Raw genomic sequence first — 21,736 nt, 5'->3', positions numbered from 1 at the left:
CTGAGACAGGGACGAGGAAGGGAAGGAGGGTGGTGGCCCTGATCTCCTGGGCCAGTGTTCGCAGCTGTCAGCAGGTCCAGGAGGATTTTCCTTTCTGGCGATATTTTGTCTACTGCATATGTCACACAGACTTCCTGTGAAACACTTGCATAAACATTTTCACAAAACACCTGGCACCCTGACCATGCCCTCTCTCCTGCCTAAAGGATCTGGGAGATGTGGATTGAATAGCCAGAGGATCTGGGCCTTCTGGGGAGGCAGCTGGTGCTGATACACTCTGGCCTAGAGGAGAAATGCAAGCCAGGAATCTTCAGAAAGTTCCGGAACAGGTGGTGGAGGTGGAACTGGGTATAAGAACCCAATGTCTGGACCCTGGGTTGTCTTCATCTTCTCACAGGGTGCACACCATGGCCCTGAGATGTGGTTAATAACAATTTCCTCCCCCTTTCAATTACTAGGAAAGTTACTTGTTAACCTGCAAAATATGGATAATAGTATCTGCCCTGCAAACCATGAGGAGGATTAAATGAGAGCCTGTGTGTAATGCTGACATTACACACAGCGATTGGCTGGTTATTATTCTATCACAACCAAGGTGGTTTCCAGTGCAGAGATTGTGGATAGCAGTTAAGAGCTCAGATGCCTACATCTGATTCCCTGGGCTCAGTTCTGTGCCACTTGTCAGCTGTGTGATGTTGGGTAAATTACTTAACCTATCTGAGCCTTGGCTTCCTGTTGCATAAGCCAATGAATCCTATAGGTACAGGGTGAGGAAGACCCTTCTACAAGTCAAGACTGTTAAAAGGCAAAATGGGCTTCTGTAGAAAGTAGCAAACTGGCCATCTGCTGGTGCAGGCTTTGGAGACACACAGACCTGAATCTCTATTGGCTGGGTGACCTGAGGCAGTTGACCTGGCCCTGGGAGAGGCTGCATCATGCAGTGGCCAAGAACTGGATGCTGAAGCCATCATGCTGACGTTGCCACTTGCAAGCTGTGTGGCCTTGGGCAGTTGACTAACTTCTTTATGCCTTTCTTTCTACAGAAAGAAGTTAGTCTCCCTTTCTTTCTTTCTGTAAATAATAGCACCTACCTCGTAAAGCCATGGTAAGGATTCAATTAAATGTGTTAATATATTCAACATGCTTGGAATAGTGTCTGGTGCACAGCAAGCCACCTACGTGTGTCTGCTGCTTATGGAGATAACTACATCCCTCCAGCAGAGCAGCCAAGAGGCTCAGAAACAATCCACATGGCATTCCCAGTGCAGGATCTAGCCATGCAGGTACTCAGTCCTTGGGAGCCATGACAGTGTAATCCTTATTAACATGATCCTTGGGCCCTTGTGCCTGGCATGTGTCTGTTGCCTATCTGAAATGGAGATGTGTGGAAAATTCCTTGGCTGGCCTCGGAGCAGCAGAGGAACTGGACCTTGAGTCTGCTGGGCGTCTGCTTCAGCTCTTCCCTCCTCCGCCTCTTCCCCTTCCCACTTGGATGTTATACATCTTGTCTGTGGTTAGCTGCACTCAGCAGCGGCTGCTGCGAGGTGATGGATGAGCCATGATTGCTTCCTGTCTGGTATCCGGCAGGGCTGCCCTGGCATCCTTCCCTTGTTTCTACTGCTCCTGCTGATCTAACATGGGGCCACCGTATCTCTTCCTAGATGCTAGATTTAGGTAGGCATTTATTCAAATACAGAGACATTTCTCCTATCTGATGAGTTTCTCATCTTGGACTCAGTTTTTATATCTGTGTAATGGGAACAAAATCTACCTTCTAGGATGGTTGTTGTGAGTTAAATCCAAAGCCAGATGATTGACACACACACTGGGTACTCAATAATTGCATGTACCCTCCGTTCCCAACTGGAAAAACTCTTGGCCGAGAGCCAGGGGATGACGAGGCTGTGTGTTCTGCAGACAGAACCATGGTTGCGTCAATATAGAGCATGAGGACATCAGACACGATATTGTGCAAGCCCTTTTCCTCCCCTAATGGACAAACAGGTGCTCCCCTTTTGCCATTTGGTAAACCGAGGCCAAAAATGGACGTGTTTTTCCAGAAAGACTACAGTAAATTTGTGGTGTTTTCCCTTAGAGCAGCAGCTCTGATCAATCAATAGGCTTCTGGTGAGGAGGAATCCATGCTGTGTGAAGAGATACCTTTTTTCTCTTCAGAAGTCTAGAATGTTCCACTTACCTAGAGAGTGAAGGAAAATGACTGTCAGTGGGTAGACAATAAATGGACTTTAAGGAAGCAGTGCCTTTGTCATTAGACATTTTCGTTTTTGTGTTCTCATGTTTTCAAAAAGGAAAATCAACCAGTGAACCAGCCAATAACAAATTAAATCCACATTTTTAACTCCTATGAACTTATCTTTGTCCTTAATTTAGAACTACTTCTTATGCTGCTCCTGAAGGATCACCTGAGAATTCCATATTTGTTGGGATAGAGAAGGTAACTCAGTCTGTATTTCCTTTACCAAGGAAATAATGCACCACTTCTCACCACCCTCATTAATTGTCCTTAGACATCCAGAAAGAGAATCTGACCTTACAGCTGGTTACAGTGGTATATCAGTGAGGCCCATAGGAAGGAAATGCATGCAAATTTGGAATGCACTCAACTGCAAGTAAAGAAAACCCGGCCAGGCGCGGTGGCTCACGCTTGTAATCCCAGCACTTTGGGAGGCCGAGGCGGGCGGATCACGAGGTCAGGAGATCGAGACCACGGTGAAACCCTGTCTCTACTAAAAATACAAAAAATTAGCCGGGCGTGGTGGCGGGCGCCTGTAGTCCCAGCTACTTGGAGAGGCTGAGGCAGGAGAATGGCGTGAACCCGGGAGGCGGAGCTTGCAGTGAGCCGAGATCGCGCCACTGCACTCCAGCCTGGGCAACAGAGCGAGACTCCATCTCAAAAAAAAAAAAAAAAAAAAAAAAAAAAGAAAACCGAAAACCCATATATGGTGGCTTAAACAAACAGAAGTTTTTTTTTTTTTTTTAATATTATGCCTCCCACCTAGGATTGGAATTGCTGGTTTGATATTTCCTCCATTCTCCTAGACAGTCCCCCAAACATTATGTTTCATATGCAAAGGAAGAAGGGAAAGTAAACTCACCACCCCATCCACTTATCTATTCTCTTACATCAAGGAAACCAAAAGCTTTCTAAGCAATCCTTTCCTTTATCCACAGCAAACTTTGGTTATTTGTTTCCTTGGCCAGCCCTGAATCACACATCCATCCCTAGCTGCAAGTGAGTCTGGAAAGGTGGGGAATAGAATAATCATAATTGACTTAGACCAAACAGCTACAGTGTTTCTCCATGGGCTGAAAACTCTGTCTTTCTGAACTAAGGTGGCATTTATTTAGCAACAAAAGAGTGGGAAATGGATATGAGGCTGATAACAAATGATGGCTGCTACACCTCCAGGGCAGGAGCCAAAGGGCCCATGAAATACTCTCAGTGGCTCATCAAAATCATAACGAACCCCATGCCTGGGAGGCTCCCCATTCCACCAGTCAGTGTTTACTTCTCAGCTCAGTTGTTGGAAGTCATTTCTACTCAACAACTGAAGGCCTGTTACGGGTTTGGAGCTAGAAAGACAGTGGCCATCCAGAGGTGACCTGAGGTCCAACCAGGTCTGAAGACTCCCACTCCCTGGGGAGACAGACATGCCCATTAGTGACTTCAGTATGGTGCCCTCAGCTCTTGGACACTGGGACCTGATGAAGGGCTCCCTACCCAGGCTGGGATAAATGGAAACAAGCCCCTGGGGTTGTTGAAGGCTGAGCAGTCTCTAAGATCCAGGAGGAGGAGTTTTGGGAAGCGTGGAGAAAAAATGACTCCCAGTAGCACTGATCCTTTCTTTCACTCACATGTTTGGAGTCTGTTCCTGTTAGTCAGCCTTGCAATGCCCTGAAGGCAGGAACTAGGACGTCTCTCTCATCCACTTCTGTGACCCTAGAGCTAGCTCAATGCTTGGAACATATCTGGAGCTCAGTAAAGAATTGAATTTGAATAGATGAGTGAATACAGAAATAAACAGATCATTCTCCAAGATATGGGGATATCTTGGCCAAAAGGAAATGCAGAATGGCTTCCAATTATAGGCTAAGAGGACCTATGGATGCTAACCCTACCTCCTTGCCAAGCAGGTGAACCCTGAGGACCCCACCATCCCCGGGAAGCCTGGCTGGAGGGCTATTTTGGAAGACATTTGTTCGGACTTAACCAACTCAACTGTAAACTGCCCCTCGAGCCTGGTGAATGTGTGAGGCTTAGTGATGGCCCCAGAGGGAATTTGCAGGTTGTTTTGAGAAAGATTTCTTAAAGCAAGTTGAGCAAGTTCTACTATCTTTGAGTAGAATCTCCATCATTTCTGTGTTCGTGGTCCTCCCCTTGGGAAATTTGCAGAGATGTGACTCAATGGAGCAACCTACTCTGAGCTCCAGCCGCCAGCCTCCAGAGATTTGCTCATCATCAAAGATAGATAGAACCTTCTGAGTCAACTCGTCTTAAATTTTAAACTCATTAAAATGACACGCAATTCTCAGCCTGTCTCTCTGGCAGGCTGCCAAACTTAAAGCAATTGATCGTCACCCCACAGCTGCTGCTGTCCTGGGTAGAGCTGTCTAAATATTGTGCTGTGCCTGTACCCATTCCTGTATGTAGTGCTAGACAGACAGCTTGGTGCTGTTTCCAAAATAACCCCTTCCATGGTGCTTGTCAGACCTGGTGGTGCCTTTGAGGATAAACATTAAAAATACCTCCTTCCAAATCAGGAAAGATCTCATTTGTTCCCCTGCACTGAGACACTTATACCCTCAAATATGAGAAGAGGCCATTGTATATGGAACTAATGGGGTGGCGGAGCTGCCTAATAATGTGTGATTATAATAATAATGTGTGATAACCAAATTGCTTCACGGGCAGGGCTGGGTCTTCAGGGAGGTAAGTGAGGTGCTTTGGTTGCTAAATTTATGAGAATACAGAACCTCCTTACATCCTCTCAGTTCTGTTGTGGGCATAATCTTGCCCAATCCTCAAAGCAGCCCTGTGACAAATGTGTGCATTTTAAGGTCTCCCATGCCACAGGTGCCCACGCTAAGACACACAGCTTAAGAGACTTCTCTAAGCCACAGAAGTAGGCGGGAGTGTAGTCAGCATGGACTCAGCACATTAAAATTCAAAGTTAATGCTCTTTCTGAAATTGTTAGAGGGACTGAAAGAGTTTATTTTTCTTCCAACTTTTTATTTTTTATTTATTTATTTATTTATTTTTGAGGTGGTGTCTCATTCTGTCACCCAGGCTGTCGTGCAGTGGTGTGATCTCAGCTCACTGCAGCCTCCACCTCCCAGGTTCAAGCGATTCTCCTGCCTCAGCCTCCTGAGTAGCTGGGGTTACCAGTGTGTGCCACCATGCCTGGCTCATTTTTGTATTATTAGTAGAGCCGGGGTTTCACCATGTTGGCCAGGCTGGTCTCAAACTCCTGACCTCAGGTGATCCGCCCATCTTGGCCTCCCAAAGTACAGGCATGAGCCACCACACCCGGCCTTCTTCCAACTTTTTAAAAGTGAAGATTCATGAAGACTGTAAGAAATTTATGTAATATTGTATAATAATTTTTTATTGTATGACTTACTCAATTGCTTTTGTATAACTGAGTTTTACTTATTTGGAATTTGCCTTTTTATGTAATTGTACCTGAAGCTCCATCAGATGACTTATGGAACACCTTTCTGGTCTGTCCCTGCACACAATTTCCATTTCATTGACATCCTACTGACTTGCAGGTTTCATGTATGTGTGCATGCTTTCCTTTTTTTTTTTTTTTTTTGAGTTGGAGTCTCGCCCTGTCACCCTGGCTGGAGTGCAGCGGCATGATCTCAGCTCACTGCAAGCTCCGCCTCCCAGGTTCACGCTATTATCCTGCCTCAGCCTCCCGAGTAGCTGGGACTACAGGCGCCTGCCACCATGCCTGGCTAATTTTTTGTATTTTTAGTAGAGACGAGTTTCACGGTGTTAGCCAGGATGGTCTCGATCTCCTGACCTCATGATCCGCCCGCCTTGGCCTCCCAAAGTGCTGGGATTACAGGCGTGAGCCACCGGCGCCCGGACATGTGCATGCTTTCCTAAATGAGGTTCTCTCTGCCTGTATCACCTTTTGGTCTTTTGTCTGTCGGGCTAAATCTTACGGTTCTTTCAAAAAGAATCTTTCCAAGAAAGCTTCTCTGTCCTCCTGCATTAGATTAGGTATCGTATCTGTGTCCTGAACCCCCCAGCAGCAGGCACATGTATCTACAACTTATTCCGCTATGTTGATAATATTGATGTCCGTGTCTGGCTCCCTTGGACAAGGCTGTGAATTCATTGTAGACAGGGACAAAGCCTTGTTCATATTTCACCCCAGTACCGAACACAGTATTTGCAGAGTTGATGCTTAACAAATACACGGGAAAATGAAAACATGAGTGAGTGCGGAGATGCCAGCTGCCTCTGCATCTTCTCCAGGCATTGAACACCTCACATGCTGCAAGGCAGGGTGGGGTCTCGTGTGCTGTCATATTTCACAGGGTGATGATGGGTCACATTTTCTCATCAGTCTCTGTTTCCTCTTGCTTTCCTCAGATGTGCTCTGTCCTAGCGTTCGTGTAGAAGGAGATCGCTTTAAGCACACCAATGGAGGAACCAAGGAAATCACAGGTAAGGGAAAAACAGCAACCACACATGCTTCCTTTGGTGTATGATTTGTTGAGCCTGAGCATGACCCTAGTCAATTCAGGGGTGGCCTCACTGACCCTGTTCTTGTTCCCATATTTCACCAGAGTCCTGATAAAATGGTTTGAATCGTGCAGGTGGCAGCTCTCATCAAAGAACCATCCAACAGGAAAGAACATACATTCACATTTTCCATTTGGCAGGCTGTGGATATTCTATAGGAGTCACTCAATAATGCATAAGAATGAATGAGTTTGTAAAGAATCTGGTGAATGAGTAAGCAAATGATTGGCAAAGTGAGCAAATGACTGAATAAATAAATGTGTTTTGGAGTGAAAGCGAGAGTGAATCAGAGTTATAAATATATGAGTGAATCAATGGGTGAGAGAACAAAGAGACACGTGACTGCAGACCCAGCAGCAGAAAGAAATACCGCAGAGTCTCACCAAAGGCTGTCAGGCATATGACAGAATAGAAGGCTGCGAGGGTATGGGGTATGGCCAAGGTGGCTCCCCACCATCCCAATTACCCGAACATGAATCCAGTCCTCCCTGTGGCTGGGCACCCTGCTCAGCACTTTAAATACATATGGCAAAGGAGTTTTCTTCTCTCCCAACTCCCAACCAGGAAGCCACTGCAGGACAGCAGCCCTGCTCTTCTTGCCAATACCCCTGGGTTGGGTGTCTCTCCTCTCCCTCCTGCATCATCTTGGGCCCAATTCTAAGCACTTATATGTCCCCATCCTAGCAGGGAGCCATGTGAGGTCAGGACGAGGTGTTTGGCAGGCACTGCTGGGACCCTGCTTGCATCCCAGGGACTTTGCCATGTCACTGTGCTCTGCTGTCTTAAAGATGCCAGCATCTGCATCTTGTGCCTGGGGGATTTTTCTGGAATGGTGGAAGGCTGCTCTGCCTACGTGCACAGTGGGAGAAAGGTGCCAGGGAGTGAACACCCCCCAGGAGCAGCTCTCAACCAGTGACTCTTGGTATAGAAGCACCCGGCTCTACTGCTCCTTGGGTGGGAGTATTCTGAAGTCCACGTTTGACCCCATTTCCCAGAGTTTCCTAGGGGCAGTCATCCACCAGGGTAACTGGCCTCATGCCATACTCTATCAGCTGCTTTCTTTCCCTGAATCCCGCCTCTACTCCCTGCTCAAGCACCTCCCCAATAAACTACTGGCACTTTCAGAGGAAACCAAACAAAATGATATTCTCGAGGTGGGGCACCTGCTGCGTAGCTGGTGCCCAGTGGGGTGCTGTCACTGTCGGGGTTTATTTGTCTAATACATGAGATAAAGGTGACTTTCATCTTCTTCACTTTGTTAACCTAATTTCCTTGAAATAAGTATATTTATATCTGAGCTATTAGGGTGCTGCAAAAATAATTGTGCAAAGCTTTAATGGCACAACCATAATTACTTTCGCACCAACCCAATACTTTGCCAAGGTGTAAACCTTCTGGTCAGTTTCACTTCAACATTCCCACTTTTTGCCTTGGTAATCCCCAGCGAGGCTCTGGCTCTCGGATAATCTATTTTCTATCCACTGCAGTGTGAATGTGTCTGCTCAACTTTTCCCTGAGACCCCTCGCATTGATATTCGTCTTCAAAGCAAATTCTTACCTTATTGCATTATCTACCTGTGGCTTTGGGAGCCATGAGTCCTTCATAGCAGTATCACCCAAGTAATTCATTATCTAACACATATCCATAGAAGTGAATCATTATGACAATAGTGTGATTAATAAAAGTCATAGTAATAATGAATGCCTCCTGAGCACTTACTGTGTGCCAAAGGGTTTGCATGCATTTCCTCATTTACCCTCACAGCATGTGAGATGCACTCCTCTATATGTTATATGAGATGCACTGTTGCACATTTTACAGTTGGGAAAACTGAGGCACAGAGAGGTTGAGCCACTTGCCTGAGTTTGTGGCGGAATCAGGATTTGCATGCAGACCGCCATTCAGCAAAGCCCACATTTGCCATTGTTATGCCACATCGCGTTGCCAGTCTTGGAGCTTGGACTGTACAATATGTATTTCTAGGTAACTGATTCAACAGAGTGAAGAACTGAAAGCCATATTTGTCTTAAAAATCAGGCAAAGTTACCCCAACCATGAAAAGTTAGTCTCTTTTTCTGCCATAAGAAGGGAAAAATAGGCTGTGTTGCAATATTCAGAGCTCTTGCCAATGGACTGGCCACTCCCAGACATAGCACTTTTGCTGTCATTGCATCTACTTGGTGACTAGAAGAGTTAAAAGAAAATTGCACTTCCTTTGCTGCCCCCAGGCCCATCCAGACCACTGTTGTCTTTCCTCTGGAGTTTTGTAGCATCTCTAACCAGCATGTCAACCTCCAGCACTGCCCTCTTCCCTCCCCTTCGTCAAGGGCTGTCTTTCTAAAACCTGGATTCCTTGGCTCCTAGAATCTAGTCCATGCTTCCTACTCTGCAGGAGAGATTCTGACTTCTGTCCTAGCTTAGTCACGAGTCTATTGGAATGCTTACTAGCCCCCAAAGATGCAGTGTTCCCCTCAGCTGATGATATTACCTCTGTGTGGTGTGTCCATCCCCAACTTATTCTCACAGTGAACTCCAATTCATCCCCAAAGCCCAACTCAACAGTCACCTCCAGGAAACTGCTTGAAGCCCCACAGGGCAATTCGTTGCTCTTTTAGCATTTTATTCTATTCTGAGAACTCTAATCTGAAGGCATTATAATTATTTGCGTCCCTGTCTACCTCCCCAGCAAGCATATGAGCTGTTTGAGAGCAGGACTTGTTTATACTTGGGCTTTATTCTATGTGTCTTAAGAGTAGAGGACAGTACCTGGCACTTAGAAGAAATGTGACAAATGTTTGTTGAATGAATGGATGGATATATGAATGAATTAGTGAAAGTAAGAAACATTAATCAAAGGATGGAAACATGAATGGTTGGATGGGAGGCTGGAGGGAGGGATGGACAAAAAGATGGATGGGAGAAGGAAGAAAGGAAAGGAGGGAGAAAGCAAGGTTGGAAGGAAGGAAGGCAAACAGACAAATGAACAAACAAATCTGCCTGCATCATCTGTAACTCAGAATGAATTTAAAGCTTTTTTTGTCATTTCATAGACTGAAGAATAGCAATTATTTTCTACTTAAGAATAATTCTGGCTGGGCGCAGTGGCTCACGCCTGTAATACTAGAGCTTTGGGAAGCCAAGGCAGGTGAATTGCTTAAGCTCAGGAGTTCAAGACCAGCCTGGGCAACATAGTGAAACCCTGTCTCTACAAAAAAAAATACACACGAAAAAATCAGCCAACTATGGTGGTGCGTGCCCCATCTCTACAAAAAAATACACATGCAAAGGTTAGCCAAAGCTGAGGTGGGTGGATCACTTAAGCCCAGGAGGAAGAGGTTGCAGTGAGCTGAGATCACGCCACTGCACTCTAGCCTGGGTGACAGAGCAAGACCTTGTCTTAATAATAATAATAATAATAACTGATTCTTGCTGGGAAGATTCAGGAGCGTGTGTGTGTGTATGTGTGTGTGTGTACTCACACATGAAAATGCAGGACTTTGAACAGATTTCTTAGTCTACAGCATATGTGGAGGATCCTTCCAAAGAGTCTGTTTGGTGACTGGGACCCTCTTTTATGGGCCCTCCTGTGTCAGTCCACAGCCAGAGGAGTCCTGAAGCCTCCCCTCCCTCTTTGGAGTCTCCCTGGAAAAGAAATCACAATGCCAGCTGGGCATCCTTCAGTCTGCGGAGCAAATACCGTTTGTGCAGTTCTGAATGCACAGAGAACCTGCTTTATCTACCATCTCCTCTAATTATAACCAGCCCCAGAAAACCGCTCCAGCCACGTTCAGGCTGAAGAGGGAGTTGTGGAGAGATGGAGCCTCAAATTTGCCAATTTAAATGGCATTGGGTAATAGGGACAGCTTTTGTATTCTGGAAAAAATGCAGTCCCCAAAAGCCTCACCTCCAGGCTTTCCCATAAATGACTCTGGCTATTTTTAGGGCATAACTGGGCTGGGTCTGTGAGCACAAGGACGAGAATAGAAGCAGGAGATTGGAGGCATAGGTCTTAGATGGCCCTGCTGCTCACCAGCCAGCCAACCTTGGGTCAATCTTTTGACTTCTCTGAGCCTCAGTTTCCTCACCTATATAACAGCGGATCCTACAGAATGTCTTCAGGAGTCCGTCTCAGCTCTAATAACCAAATGTTCTACAAATTCTAGCCAATAAAAGTGTTAGGCAACTTTTTTTTTTTTTTTTTTTTTTTTGAGACAGAGTCTCGCTGTCGCCCAGGCTGGAGTGCAGTGGCGCGATCTCGGCTCGCTGCAGGCTCCGCCCCCCGGGGTTCACGCCATTCTCCTGCCTCAGCCTCCTGAGTAGCTGGGACTATAGGCGCCCGCCACCTCGCCTGGCTAATTTTTTGTATTTTTAGTAGAGACACGGTTTCACCGTGTTAGCCAGGATGGTCTCGATCTCCTGACCTCGTGATCCGCCCGCCTCGGCCTCCCAAAGTGCTGGGATTACAGGCGTGAGCCACCGCGCCCGGCTGTGTTAAGCAACTTTTCTAGAAGTTTAGCTACTTAATGCTTAAAGCATATGTTAGGCATGTGCAGGTCTCAAATTTGGCCATAGACATCCTGGATTTCTCTCTCTTCCCACTTGGGCCCCCCATCCAGATAATCACCAAGTTCTGCGCATGGTACCTTCCAAACAGCCCTCCAATTCAACTGCTTCTTCCATCCCTCCCTCCTCACCTGCCCTCATCTCACTCACCTCATCTCTGCCCTCTAGTTCCCAGCTGGAACGCTGTGTGGGAGCAGAGTGCCTTGGGCTGCGTTAAACATTGCAAATGCCCAGTGTGCATTGTACCTTTACCTACTCCTGGCTGGTCTTCTTGCCTCTCCATCCCCTGCTGCCAGAATGACCTTGGAAAATAGAAACCAGATGGTATTTCTCCCTCACTTTAAAGCCCTCTGTGGCCCCTCATTGCCTGAAGAAAGAAACCCAAACTCCCCGATGAGGCCAACAAAAGCCCAGCCTGACCTGCACCAGCCCACCCTGTTCCCAGCCAGTGTACCCTCGCCGTGGGTCCTGACATCCCACAGTAGCCCAGATGCTTGTTCATGATTGCAACCTGAGCAGCCCACGCAGCATCTAACACACAGGAGGCCCTTTATAGTGGGTCATGAATTCCTTCATTCTCTTCTTCTCTCCTTCCACAAACAACCCTCAAATGCTCCAACAGGAACAGCAAAAGCAGCAGGCATTTTAAGGATGGAGAAACAGATCAAATCAAAGAGCTCTCCATCTACTGGAGGAGGCAGCTCCATAAACGTAAGCTGCCTGCATCTTGCCCAGACCCATGGAAACTCCAAGAGGAACTAAGGCAGCTAAGGGAGTGGGGGAGGGCAGCAGCAAAGTTCCATCCGGGTCGACCTTTGCTGGATGAGGTGAGGAGCACACAGTAGGTGCCTGGCGCAGGAGGTGCAGCCAGTGACCTGGGCCATCGCTAAGGTCTTCTGACACCACGTGGTCCAGCAGCTTCCCTGGCTTCAGCGAGGTGCTCCCTCTATTTTTTGCATGAAACAATTGCTTTTTTTATCTCACAGTGCCTTGCATCACAGTTGCTTTCCTCGGGAACATTTTTTATTCTCCTTCCCAGCCCTTATTTATTTTGGGCAATTTATCTTTTTTTTTTTTTTGGTGCCCTTTGCTGCCACCTAGTTCATTCCTTGTTGTTCCAAGTTTTGTTGTATTCAACTCTTTGTTTTTGTTCACTGAAACCAATAAAAGTGGAACCAGAAAGTAGAGCATAGGCTTGCTTTTTGAAAGCAAGTCTATCTCATATATTCTCTCCAATATGACTGCTGAGGGGAAAAGCAGATGAAGGTGTCCATTTTTAGTGGTGTTTGCTGGTGCTGTGAAGTAGAAGACCGGCCCACTTTGCAGTTCCCGGCCCTGACTTTTCCCAGGGTGGGCACATGTCCGCCCAGATTCTGGACCAGCTCTTAGGCTCTCCTCACTCCCCATCATCCCTCAGTGAGTGTGTGGGGGGCTGCTGAGGCCACCCGTGAGCCTCCTCTGGGTAAGAGCCCTCACTCCCCATGAGCCTCCAGGGACCCCACCTCTGTGGGATTCCTCAGGTGGCCCTGAGAAGCGGCTGCCAATACCCTTTGCACAGATGACAAATGGGGGCTTAAGGGGCTGAGAAATTGCCCTGAAGCCGTGGAGCTGCTGAGTCTGAGAACAGGGACAGAAAGCCGGGTGTGGCCGGCTGCGGTGCTCTCCTTCCCTCCACGCCACTGCTTCCACTGCCTCAATTACACTGGCTGCTGCTTTTCTTCAGCAGCGACCCCCTCCCCCAGCTCCCACCTCAAGAACTCCCAGGTGCTGTCTGCACCCCTCCTCAAGGTGACAACCCTGCAAGGCGCGTCCTCACCCCTGCATCACTGAGGGGGAGGCCACCAGGACACGTCCCACCTCTGGCCAGGGCTGGGCCGGGTTTTGAACCTAGAATGGGCTGGTCTCAAAACCTGTTCTCACCTATTCTGCCTTTCTCTGGGACAATATCTGATCCTAAGCAGGCTGTACACTTTAGGCACCAGTTTCATGGAACCCTGGAACCGCAGGGCCCTCAAGGTCTTCACGGCCAAGCTCCCCCATTCAGAGGCACCAGCCCCTCCCACTGCTGGGGCTCCTCAGGCCCCAGGACACTTCCAGACACAGGGGCCCCAATGCAGGGGCAGCCCGGTAGGTTGTCAAAGGGCCCTTGTTGTATGGGGCCCAGTCAGTTCCAACAGCTGTTCCTCATTGGGCCTGCCTGGGAGCCCAGAGCTGTGGGGACTCTTCATGCTTCTGTCCCCAGGCGATGCTGAGACTGCAGCCTCTGGGGTATTGAGGCCCTGTTCAGGTGGGCTGGGGGCCGTGCCAACAGCAGTGCAGGGGGGAGATGAGGGAGAGGCAGTGCTCGCAGCATGCATTTGGTGAACGTCTCCCAGTGTCTGGGTGACTGGCCTCGTCCAACTTGGGATCTCTCGGGGACTCCCCAGGACTCCCTCTCCGGTGGGTGTGGCGGCTGCTCCCTGTCATGCATCCTGGAGGCCTGGTCCTTATAACCAGAGTGAAAGAGGCGGGGCTCTGGGGTGGTGGCAGGGCTATTGCCAGGGGACCAAGCTTCACTTGGGTCAACAGGTTCCCATTGTGGTCCCCAGGAGGGGACAGTGGGGTTGACCGAGCAACTCTGGGGTGCTGGCTTCCCCCCAGGTATTTAATCCCATCATCACACTTAGGTCTCCTGACACCCCTGCAATAAATTATTCTCTCCATTTTTCCAGTTACAGAAACAGGCTCAACAAAACCAGATAACTTCCTCAGTCTCCCAGCTGGAACTCTGTGTGGGAGCAGAGTGCCTTGGGCTGCATTAAACACCATAAATGCCCAGTGTGCATTGTACCTTTACCTGGGATTAACCCCACGGCTTTGAGTAGGAACTGCAGCTGTTCTGTTGACTCCCATCTCCTGGCATACTGAACAGAGGGATTCTTCACTGCATACAACTGCACATTCAAATTAACTGTGAAGCAAAAAATGCAGTTTGACTGGGACTCTTCCCAGCCATGGCAAAAATTGGGGGAAATATGGTCAACAGTTTTTGGTGCTAAAAACATAAAAGATGATCAAATTGCACCCACTCTCCCAGTCTACAGATGAGGAGACTGATACTCAGAAAGAAAGTGACTCAGCCAGGATCACAGGATGTTGGTGTCAGGGAGACCCACCCACCTCTTCACGCCGCATGTTTATCTAGAGTTTGTGAGGGTTTAGAGGAGTGATCATGCTCTCATTCAGGATGAGGGACCCATTAGAGCATCCAGCATTTAGTGAGCAACTATTGTGTTTCAGGCATGTTTCTACATTTTCTCATTTAAAACTCAAAGTGATTTTCCAAGACATGAATGTCTAATAGTAGAGTCAGAATGTATTGCCACTGGCAGACAGGCAGACACTGTGCAGGGCCACTGTCCTGGCCAGGCCTGATGACTGGTCTTTTCCTTTTCCCTTTCCCTTTCTTTTCCTTTTCTTTTCTTCTTTTTCTTTGCAACAGAGTCTCTCTTTGTCGCTCAGGCTGGATTGCTGTGGTGCGATTTTGGCTCACTGCAACCTCCGCCTTCTGAGTCCAAGCGATTCTCCTGCCTCAGCCTCCCAAGTAGCTGAGATTATAGGAACCCACCACCACCCCTGGCTAATTTTTATATTTTTATTAAGGACAGGGTCTCACCATGTTGGCTAGGCTGGTCTTGACCTCCTGACCTCAAGTGATCCGCCCACCTTGGCCTCCCAAAGTTCTGGGATTACAGGCATGAGCCACTGTGCTCGGCTGACCGGTTACTCTTAATGTCCCATTTGGTGGATGAAGACATGAGGTCCAGAGAGGTTGAGTAAATTACCTGAGAGCTGGCAGGGAGAGAAAGTGTGGGAACAGGCGTTTGCATGTAAATTGTTATAGCCCTTACTTGTCTACGACACTGTGTTATTATTATCTCAATTTTACAAAACTGCAGAGGCAACAAGCCCAGAGAGGTTGAGGCTTGTGCTCAAGGCCACACAGCTCATTAGCAGGACTTCACTCAGGAGTATCTGGTCCACGTGCTGGGTGTTCTCTCCTCCACAAAGTCTCTCCCAGGGATCAAGGCTCCGTTACAGCTCACAGTGAGGCCCTACGTTCAGTTTGACAAATCTGCACTGTGGGCCGGCCCTGCAGGTCCCGAGGATGGGGTATAGGGTGGCGAATTCAGCAAGCTGGGCACTGTCCTCGAGAAGCTGGCAGGTGAAGAAAGCTGGCCTCACTCAGCCTGTGCCCAGTGGCAGCCTCTCAGCTGGATCAACCCATGTACCACAGGGGATCTCATTTGTGGGACTGTGGGTGCCTGCTCCCTCCCACAAACCAACCGTCTCCAGAGATGCTGAATCACTCACACTAGTGTGTGTAAACAAGCACAGTTTGGAGGGGTGCTTTTTCCATCTATAATGAAGCTTCTGAATACTGTTCCCATCTTAAGGACCCAATATCATTTAACAATTATATTATGAATTCCATTAAATTGCAGGTGTGTGAAGTGCTATTTAAAAATGACATAATGGCAGCTCTTAGTCATTTTCCGAGAACTTGACAACCTCAGGATGGCAAAGGGCAGGGAACAGTCCAATCCAAAAAGTGTAGGGTTTCAATCCCAAAGCAACCTTGCCCTGCTCAGAACCCCCTTCCCAGACCATCGCAGGCCAGAGCAGGCCTCTATCTGGTAGCTTCCTCCCCGAGCACCTTCCCTGTTGCCCCAGCTCTTTTCCTCTCCAGTGCTGCCCCTGCTCATTGACTCTTCATGCCTGGAATTGTACTGCACACTTGCACTGTGCATTTCCTTATTTCTGGAGTCCCCACCAGTTCCAGTTCTCCTGGAGCCGGGATTTTGTGTTGGTGCCTGCTCCAACCCTGGAGCTCACAGGGCTTGGCATATTGCAAGCTCTCAAAAACATCTATTGGATAAACACATGACATCTGTGGACAGAATTTAGCATTAGAGGATGCTGCAATTGTGATGAGAAAACAGTAAATATAAAAAGTGCTTTGTTGGTGATTTACTGTATGTCGGGTACTGTATGAAGAACTTTGTGTCATTTAAGTCTCATAGCAATGAGGTGCATTCGAAAATAATCCCCTTTTTACAGATGAAAAAAACCCAGTGCTCAGAGATGTCAGGCAACCTGCCTAAGGTCACCCAGCAAAGACATGGTGATTAGGGTCACGACCCAGATCTGTCCAGTTCTAATACTCAAACTTTACATCAGGACTACCTGCTCCCCTCCCCGACATTTCTTACACAATGCTTGGCGTGGACCTGGCTCTCAAAAGCACGTACTGAATGAATAAACAATCTCTTTGGGCAGAATTTAGTGGTAAAAGAGGCTAAGAGGCTTTAATCATTATGTTAGTCCTACAAGTCCATTTCCCTTTTTTTTTTCTTTTTCTCTTTTTTCAGTAGTGCCTTAGAATATTGGAAACAGTGAGGAACTCTTCCTAAAATCTCATGGGTTAGGTACAAATACTGAGAAGTATATTATCCCTGGGGGTGCACAGATGAGTTCACCCTGGTGCCTGCCTTCAGCCAGCTTCCCTGTAACCTGCTGAGAGCTTTCCCCAGTGTCTGAGACAGACAGTTTCAGGCGGGTGTTGAGTCACACTGTTAGCCTCCAGAACGAGTGTTGTCCTCAGGCCCCTCTGAGAACCTGGTCTGCAGAAAGCAACCCATTGTGGGGGAATGTGGACAGCATGTCCTGGTGGTTGTGGGGAATAACTTGTAAAAAGAAACCCGCTCTATGAATTTCCTACCATATGCTGAGTGACGCATATTTAGGGTCTTACACAATTATCACAGAGCCCTACCCAGTAGGCATCACTGCTGTCCTTCCACAGTGAAGTACCCGAGACTCCTGTGGGTCATGTAACTTGTCCAGTGTCACATACCCATGGCCACTCGGGATCAAACCCCCGTCCTTACCCTTGACCCTCACCCAAGTCCAAAGCCCCTGATTTTCCTGTTACTTTACATTGACAATGCATATAAGGTCCTCTCCCAGAGGGAAATTAAACTGAACTAAGGAAAAACAAAGCAAAGCAAAACAAAATCATTTCAAATAATGCAATATCATGAAGACAGTTTATTCCTCTCTGATGTTTCTCTCTTTAAAAATCATGAAACTTAAAAGCTGCCAAACTGTTACTCACATAAAGTCCAAATGCGAGGCAAAAATACGGCTGCAGGAAGGAAAGCCCTGAGTGGCCGTTTGCCTGCAGAGCCAGCCTGCATGAGCGAAGAGCACACATCTGGGTTTCGTGAACACCAAGGCCCTGTGGCCCTCACACAACCAGGACACCCTCCATTTGTCTCATGCTTAACCACATGCACACACATTTTCTTGAGAAAGCCAGTGTCTGTGTTCTCCTGCATTTTTTTCCTGGAGTTGAAGCCGAAGCTGTACATCTCATTACTTGGGTGCTTATGTTTTCTCCCTGAATATGTATTTGAACAATTCCCTCCACATCTGTTCTCCTGGGGCAGGATGGGCAAGCTGCCTTTGCAGTCAGCAGATGTGATTTTCCTTTGTCTTTTATACTCTTCCTTCTCCAAACTCACTCCCAGCTCTTCTCTTTGTACAGGTTTTGACCTGATGGATTTGTTCAGTGTGAAGGAAATCTTGGGGAAGAGAGAGAATGGAGCTCAGAGTTCCTATGTACGGATGGGATCCTTCCCTGTGGTGCAAAGTACTGAGTGAGTGGCCACTTCTCTTTCCAGACCTGCCCAGGGTGTCATGGGAAAGGGCAAGAAAGGGGTCCAGCAGCCTCAGTTTCATACTTGGCACTGAGCCGGGCTTTAACCTACTCAGTGCCTGGTAAGTTTGCCCCGTGATGAAGGAGCTGAACCACTGGACCAGGGAATTCAAGCTGTTTTTTTAGCCATTCTATTATCATCAACTTCATTGGTTCTCTGATCCTTCTACACCTATCTCACCATACACATTTGGCATTAATCATTCATTCATCCATGTGTTTTTCCGTCCGTTCATGAAATAACAAACGGGTATGGTTTAGTAGTGCATAGCACCTACTAAGGGCCTGACATTGCATTCGTGGCAGGTGTGGCTTCACCAGAATCACGGAGTGGCTTTGGTCAGTTGAGTATCAGTGTTGACGGGGTACTTGGCTTTACACATTACTGAATGCCCTTGTGCCTCAATTTTCTCACGTTTTCAATCCAAAGTGAATGTTCCTGCCTTGCAACATTCTTGATAGGATACGATGTAAAGATTTGTCCAGTTCCTGACACTTATTGGGCCTCCAGTCAGGGGCTAAAGATGATACCAAAATGAATGCTCTATTCTTATTACAGGCAGACAAATCTTTTGAAAACAAAAATGACATTGTTACCCAATCCAGACCCCAAGAGAGGGTTCTTGGATCTCGTGCAAGAAAGCATTCAGGGTGAGTCCACAGTGCAAAGTGAAAGCAAGTTTATTAAGAAACTAAAAAAATAAAAGAACGGCCACTCCAGAGACAGAGCAGCCCCAAGGGCTGCTGGTTGCCCATTTTTATAGTTATTTTTTGATGATATGCTAAACGAGGGGTGGATTATTCATGCCTCCCCTTTTTAGACTATATAGGGTAACTTCCTGACGTTGCCATGGCATTTATAAACTGTCATGGTGCTGATGGGAGTGTAGCAGTGAGGACGACCAGAGGTCACTCTCATGGGCATTTTGGTTTTGGTGGGTTTTGGCCGGCTCCTTTACTGCAAGCTGTTTTATCAGCAAGGTCTTTATGACCTGTATTTTGTGCTGACCTCCTGTCTCATCCGGTGACTTAGAATGCCTTCACCATCTGGGAATGCAGCCTAGTAGGTTTCAGCCTCATTTTACCCAGCTCCTGTTTAAGATGGAGTTCCTCTGGTTCACACGCCTCTGACGATATTGTTATTGGACCTCCCTTCCATCTTTAAACTATTAATATTTAATTGCCTCCAGTGTTCTTAGTAAACTAAAAGGCCAGGAAGAGGAAGGCCTCTGTGTGACCTGGCCCCGTCCTGCCTTTGTGGCCTCCTGGCTCATCCTCCAGGCCTCCCTGTCTGCCTCCTGTCTCTGTTCTAGGGCCTCCCAGGCATCCTCCTCCCACTGGGAGGCCTTAGTTCATGTTCTTGCCCTACCTGGGACACCTGTCCTGCTCATCCTGCAAAGCATGCTCACCCATTATGCTCTCTAGATGCCTTCCTTGAATCCCCAAAGTCAGGCCTTCCCCTTACCTACCCTCCTCCCCATTTGTACTTCTATACAAAATGTGTTAAAGTTGAAGTTAGCTGATCAATTGTGCAATAGTCTTATCTCACCTACTCAATGAGAAGTCCTAGAAAGGAACTGAGTCTTGGTTTCTGCTATAGTCTCGGCACCCAACTAAGCCCTGCCCAGAGTAGGGAAGGAGGAAATATTTGCTGAATGAATGAGTCAACAGCCCATAAGGAGTGGAAATGTTCTTTCAGATGCTAGTCTGGCAAAGACTGGCTTTGAACGCCAGCTCATAGAGTATGAGTTTCTGCATGTGTGTGATCCTTTTTGTTTTTTTAATTCAATGAACATTCTCTGAGTGCCAACCACACACCAGGCACTGTGTCAGACCCTAATGTCATTTCATCCATGGCTCAGTGTCTGCATTCCAAGAGCGATTTTACAGAAGAAGAAATGAGACAAGTCACTTCCTCTCTGAGTCTCATTTTCATGAAACGAAGACAATAATCGCTGTCAGCCAACTTTTGAGAGAGTCATTTTCCCAGACGACGAGGTTGTTCTCTCTCCACACACAGCCAGGTGCTGGGGGATGTTATTATGAATCACCTGGCCCCATGCTCGTGGGGGGTGCACAGGGATGAGCAGAGTCTACACCCTGTTTCCTTCTTCACTCCCCCTCACTTCTTTGCCCAATATGTCCAATTCACCACCCATTCCACTTGTAGGCAGAAAAAAATTGCATGGAACTTTAAGAAAAAAATGCAAAAGAGAACGAACAAAATAAAGAAAGCAAAAGTTACACAGATCTAGTGGAAGTGTCTAACCAAGGACCACTCTGTTTGCTAACCTTCTAAGGAGGCACTTGCATCAAAGAGCAAAGTGGCCGAATTCAGGCAATGCTCTGTGGAACACAGCATGGGACCCCGATTCTGGGTCACGGATTTGGGCTCCTTCCTGTTCTCTGAGAGTTGCTCTGAGGAGGAATTTCCACATTTGTTTTAATGGCAAAGCACCCAAAACAAATTCAAATTGGCAAAGCTCTTTCATTTCAAGAAAGGATATTATACTTTTAATTTCTAAAGCTTTGAAGTTTAAACACACATACATAAAATTTTAGTTAGCAAGTTAATTTTGTTCATAAAGAAAAGAGATGTCACTTTCAATATTTATATTTTTTTCTCACCTGTTTAAAGGGCATTGATGCACCTTATCTAATTTATTTCTCATGACAATAACAGAAACGAGCAAGGCAGGTATTACACTTTTCACTTAGCTTGTACAACATTTGAGACTCGAAATGGGACAGTGATTTGTTCAACACCTCACAGGTCAGAGGAAGAAAGAGGGAAAGAAGCAGAGGCTGGCCTCAAACTCAGGTCCTCTAATTACACACCCTTTACCCTTCCACTGTCATATCTGCTCTATTATTTGTGGAAAAGATTGGATTCGGCTATTTCCTTTCTTTAGATGTTTTCTGTTAATGATCTTTTTTCTCCCTGATTAAAATGACTGATACACATATGTATGTATATATAGGTACATATGGGTACATATATAAACACACGTGTAGGTGTATATATATATACACACATGCACATATATCCACATATGTGTGTGTATAACCTAAGCAAAAGTTATTATAATCAGGGGAATAAAAAGTCATTAACAGATAAATCTGTACTTTTTCTTATGATATACTCGTCTGTGTGTATTTCAAAGGTATAAGAAGAAAGTGTGTTCAGGGAAAAAAAAATAGCATAATTGGATTAATTAAGAAAATAAGGAGAAAATGGCCAGGTGCTGTGGCTCATGCCTGTAATCCCAGCGCTTTGGGAGGCCAAGGCAGGCAGATTACTTGAGGTCCATGGTTCGAGACCAGCCTGGCCAATGTGATGAAACCACGTCTCTACTAAAAATACAAAAAATTAGCTGAAACCCTGTCTACTCAAAATACAAAACAATAGCCAGGTGTGGTGGGGGGCACCTGTAATCCCATCTACCTGGGAGGCTGAGGCAGGGGAGTTGGTTGAGCCCGGGAGGCAGCAGTTGCAGTGAGCCGAGATCATGCTATTGCACTCTAGCCTGGAAGACAAAGTGAGACTCTGTCTCAAAAAAAAAAAAAAAAAAAAAAGAAAAGAAGGAGAAAATGAAAAACAAAGCAGCATATTGATCTGTGGCTACAAAG

The 21,736-nt window shown here is 46.9% G+C and overlaps 1 protein-coding gene across 4 annotated transcripts in view; it reads left to right on the top strand.

The window, feature by feature from the left end:
- COL22A1 (collagen type XXII alpha 1 chain) overlaps positions 1-21,736 on the top strand; it is a 327,237-nt gene that overhangs the window by 66,137 nt on the left and 239,364 nt on the right. For all 4 annotated transcript variants that reach the window (XM_063643570.1, XM_063643569.1, XM_055287347.2 and 1 more), the window contains 2 exons: positions 6,630-6,704; positions 17,936-18,047. In XM_063643570.1, coding sequence (XP_063499640.1) covers positions 17,947-18,047 — 101 coding nt within the window. In that variant the 5' untranslated portion in view covers positions 6,630-6,704; positions 17,936-17,946. The remainder of the gene's footprint in view (positions 1-6,629; positions 6,705-17,935; positions 18,048-21,736) is intronic.

This window comes from Symphalangus syndactylus, chromosome 7, assembly GCF_028878055.3.
Source record: "Symphalangus syndactylus isolate Jambi chromosome 7, NHGRI_mSymSyn1-v2.1_pri, whole genome shotgun sequence".
Lineage (NCBI taxonomy): Eukaryota > Metazoa > Chordata > Mammalia > Primates > Hylobatidae > Symphalangus > Symphalangus syndactylus.
This window is presented reverse-complemented; position numbering and strand designations above follow the sequence as displayed.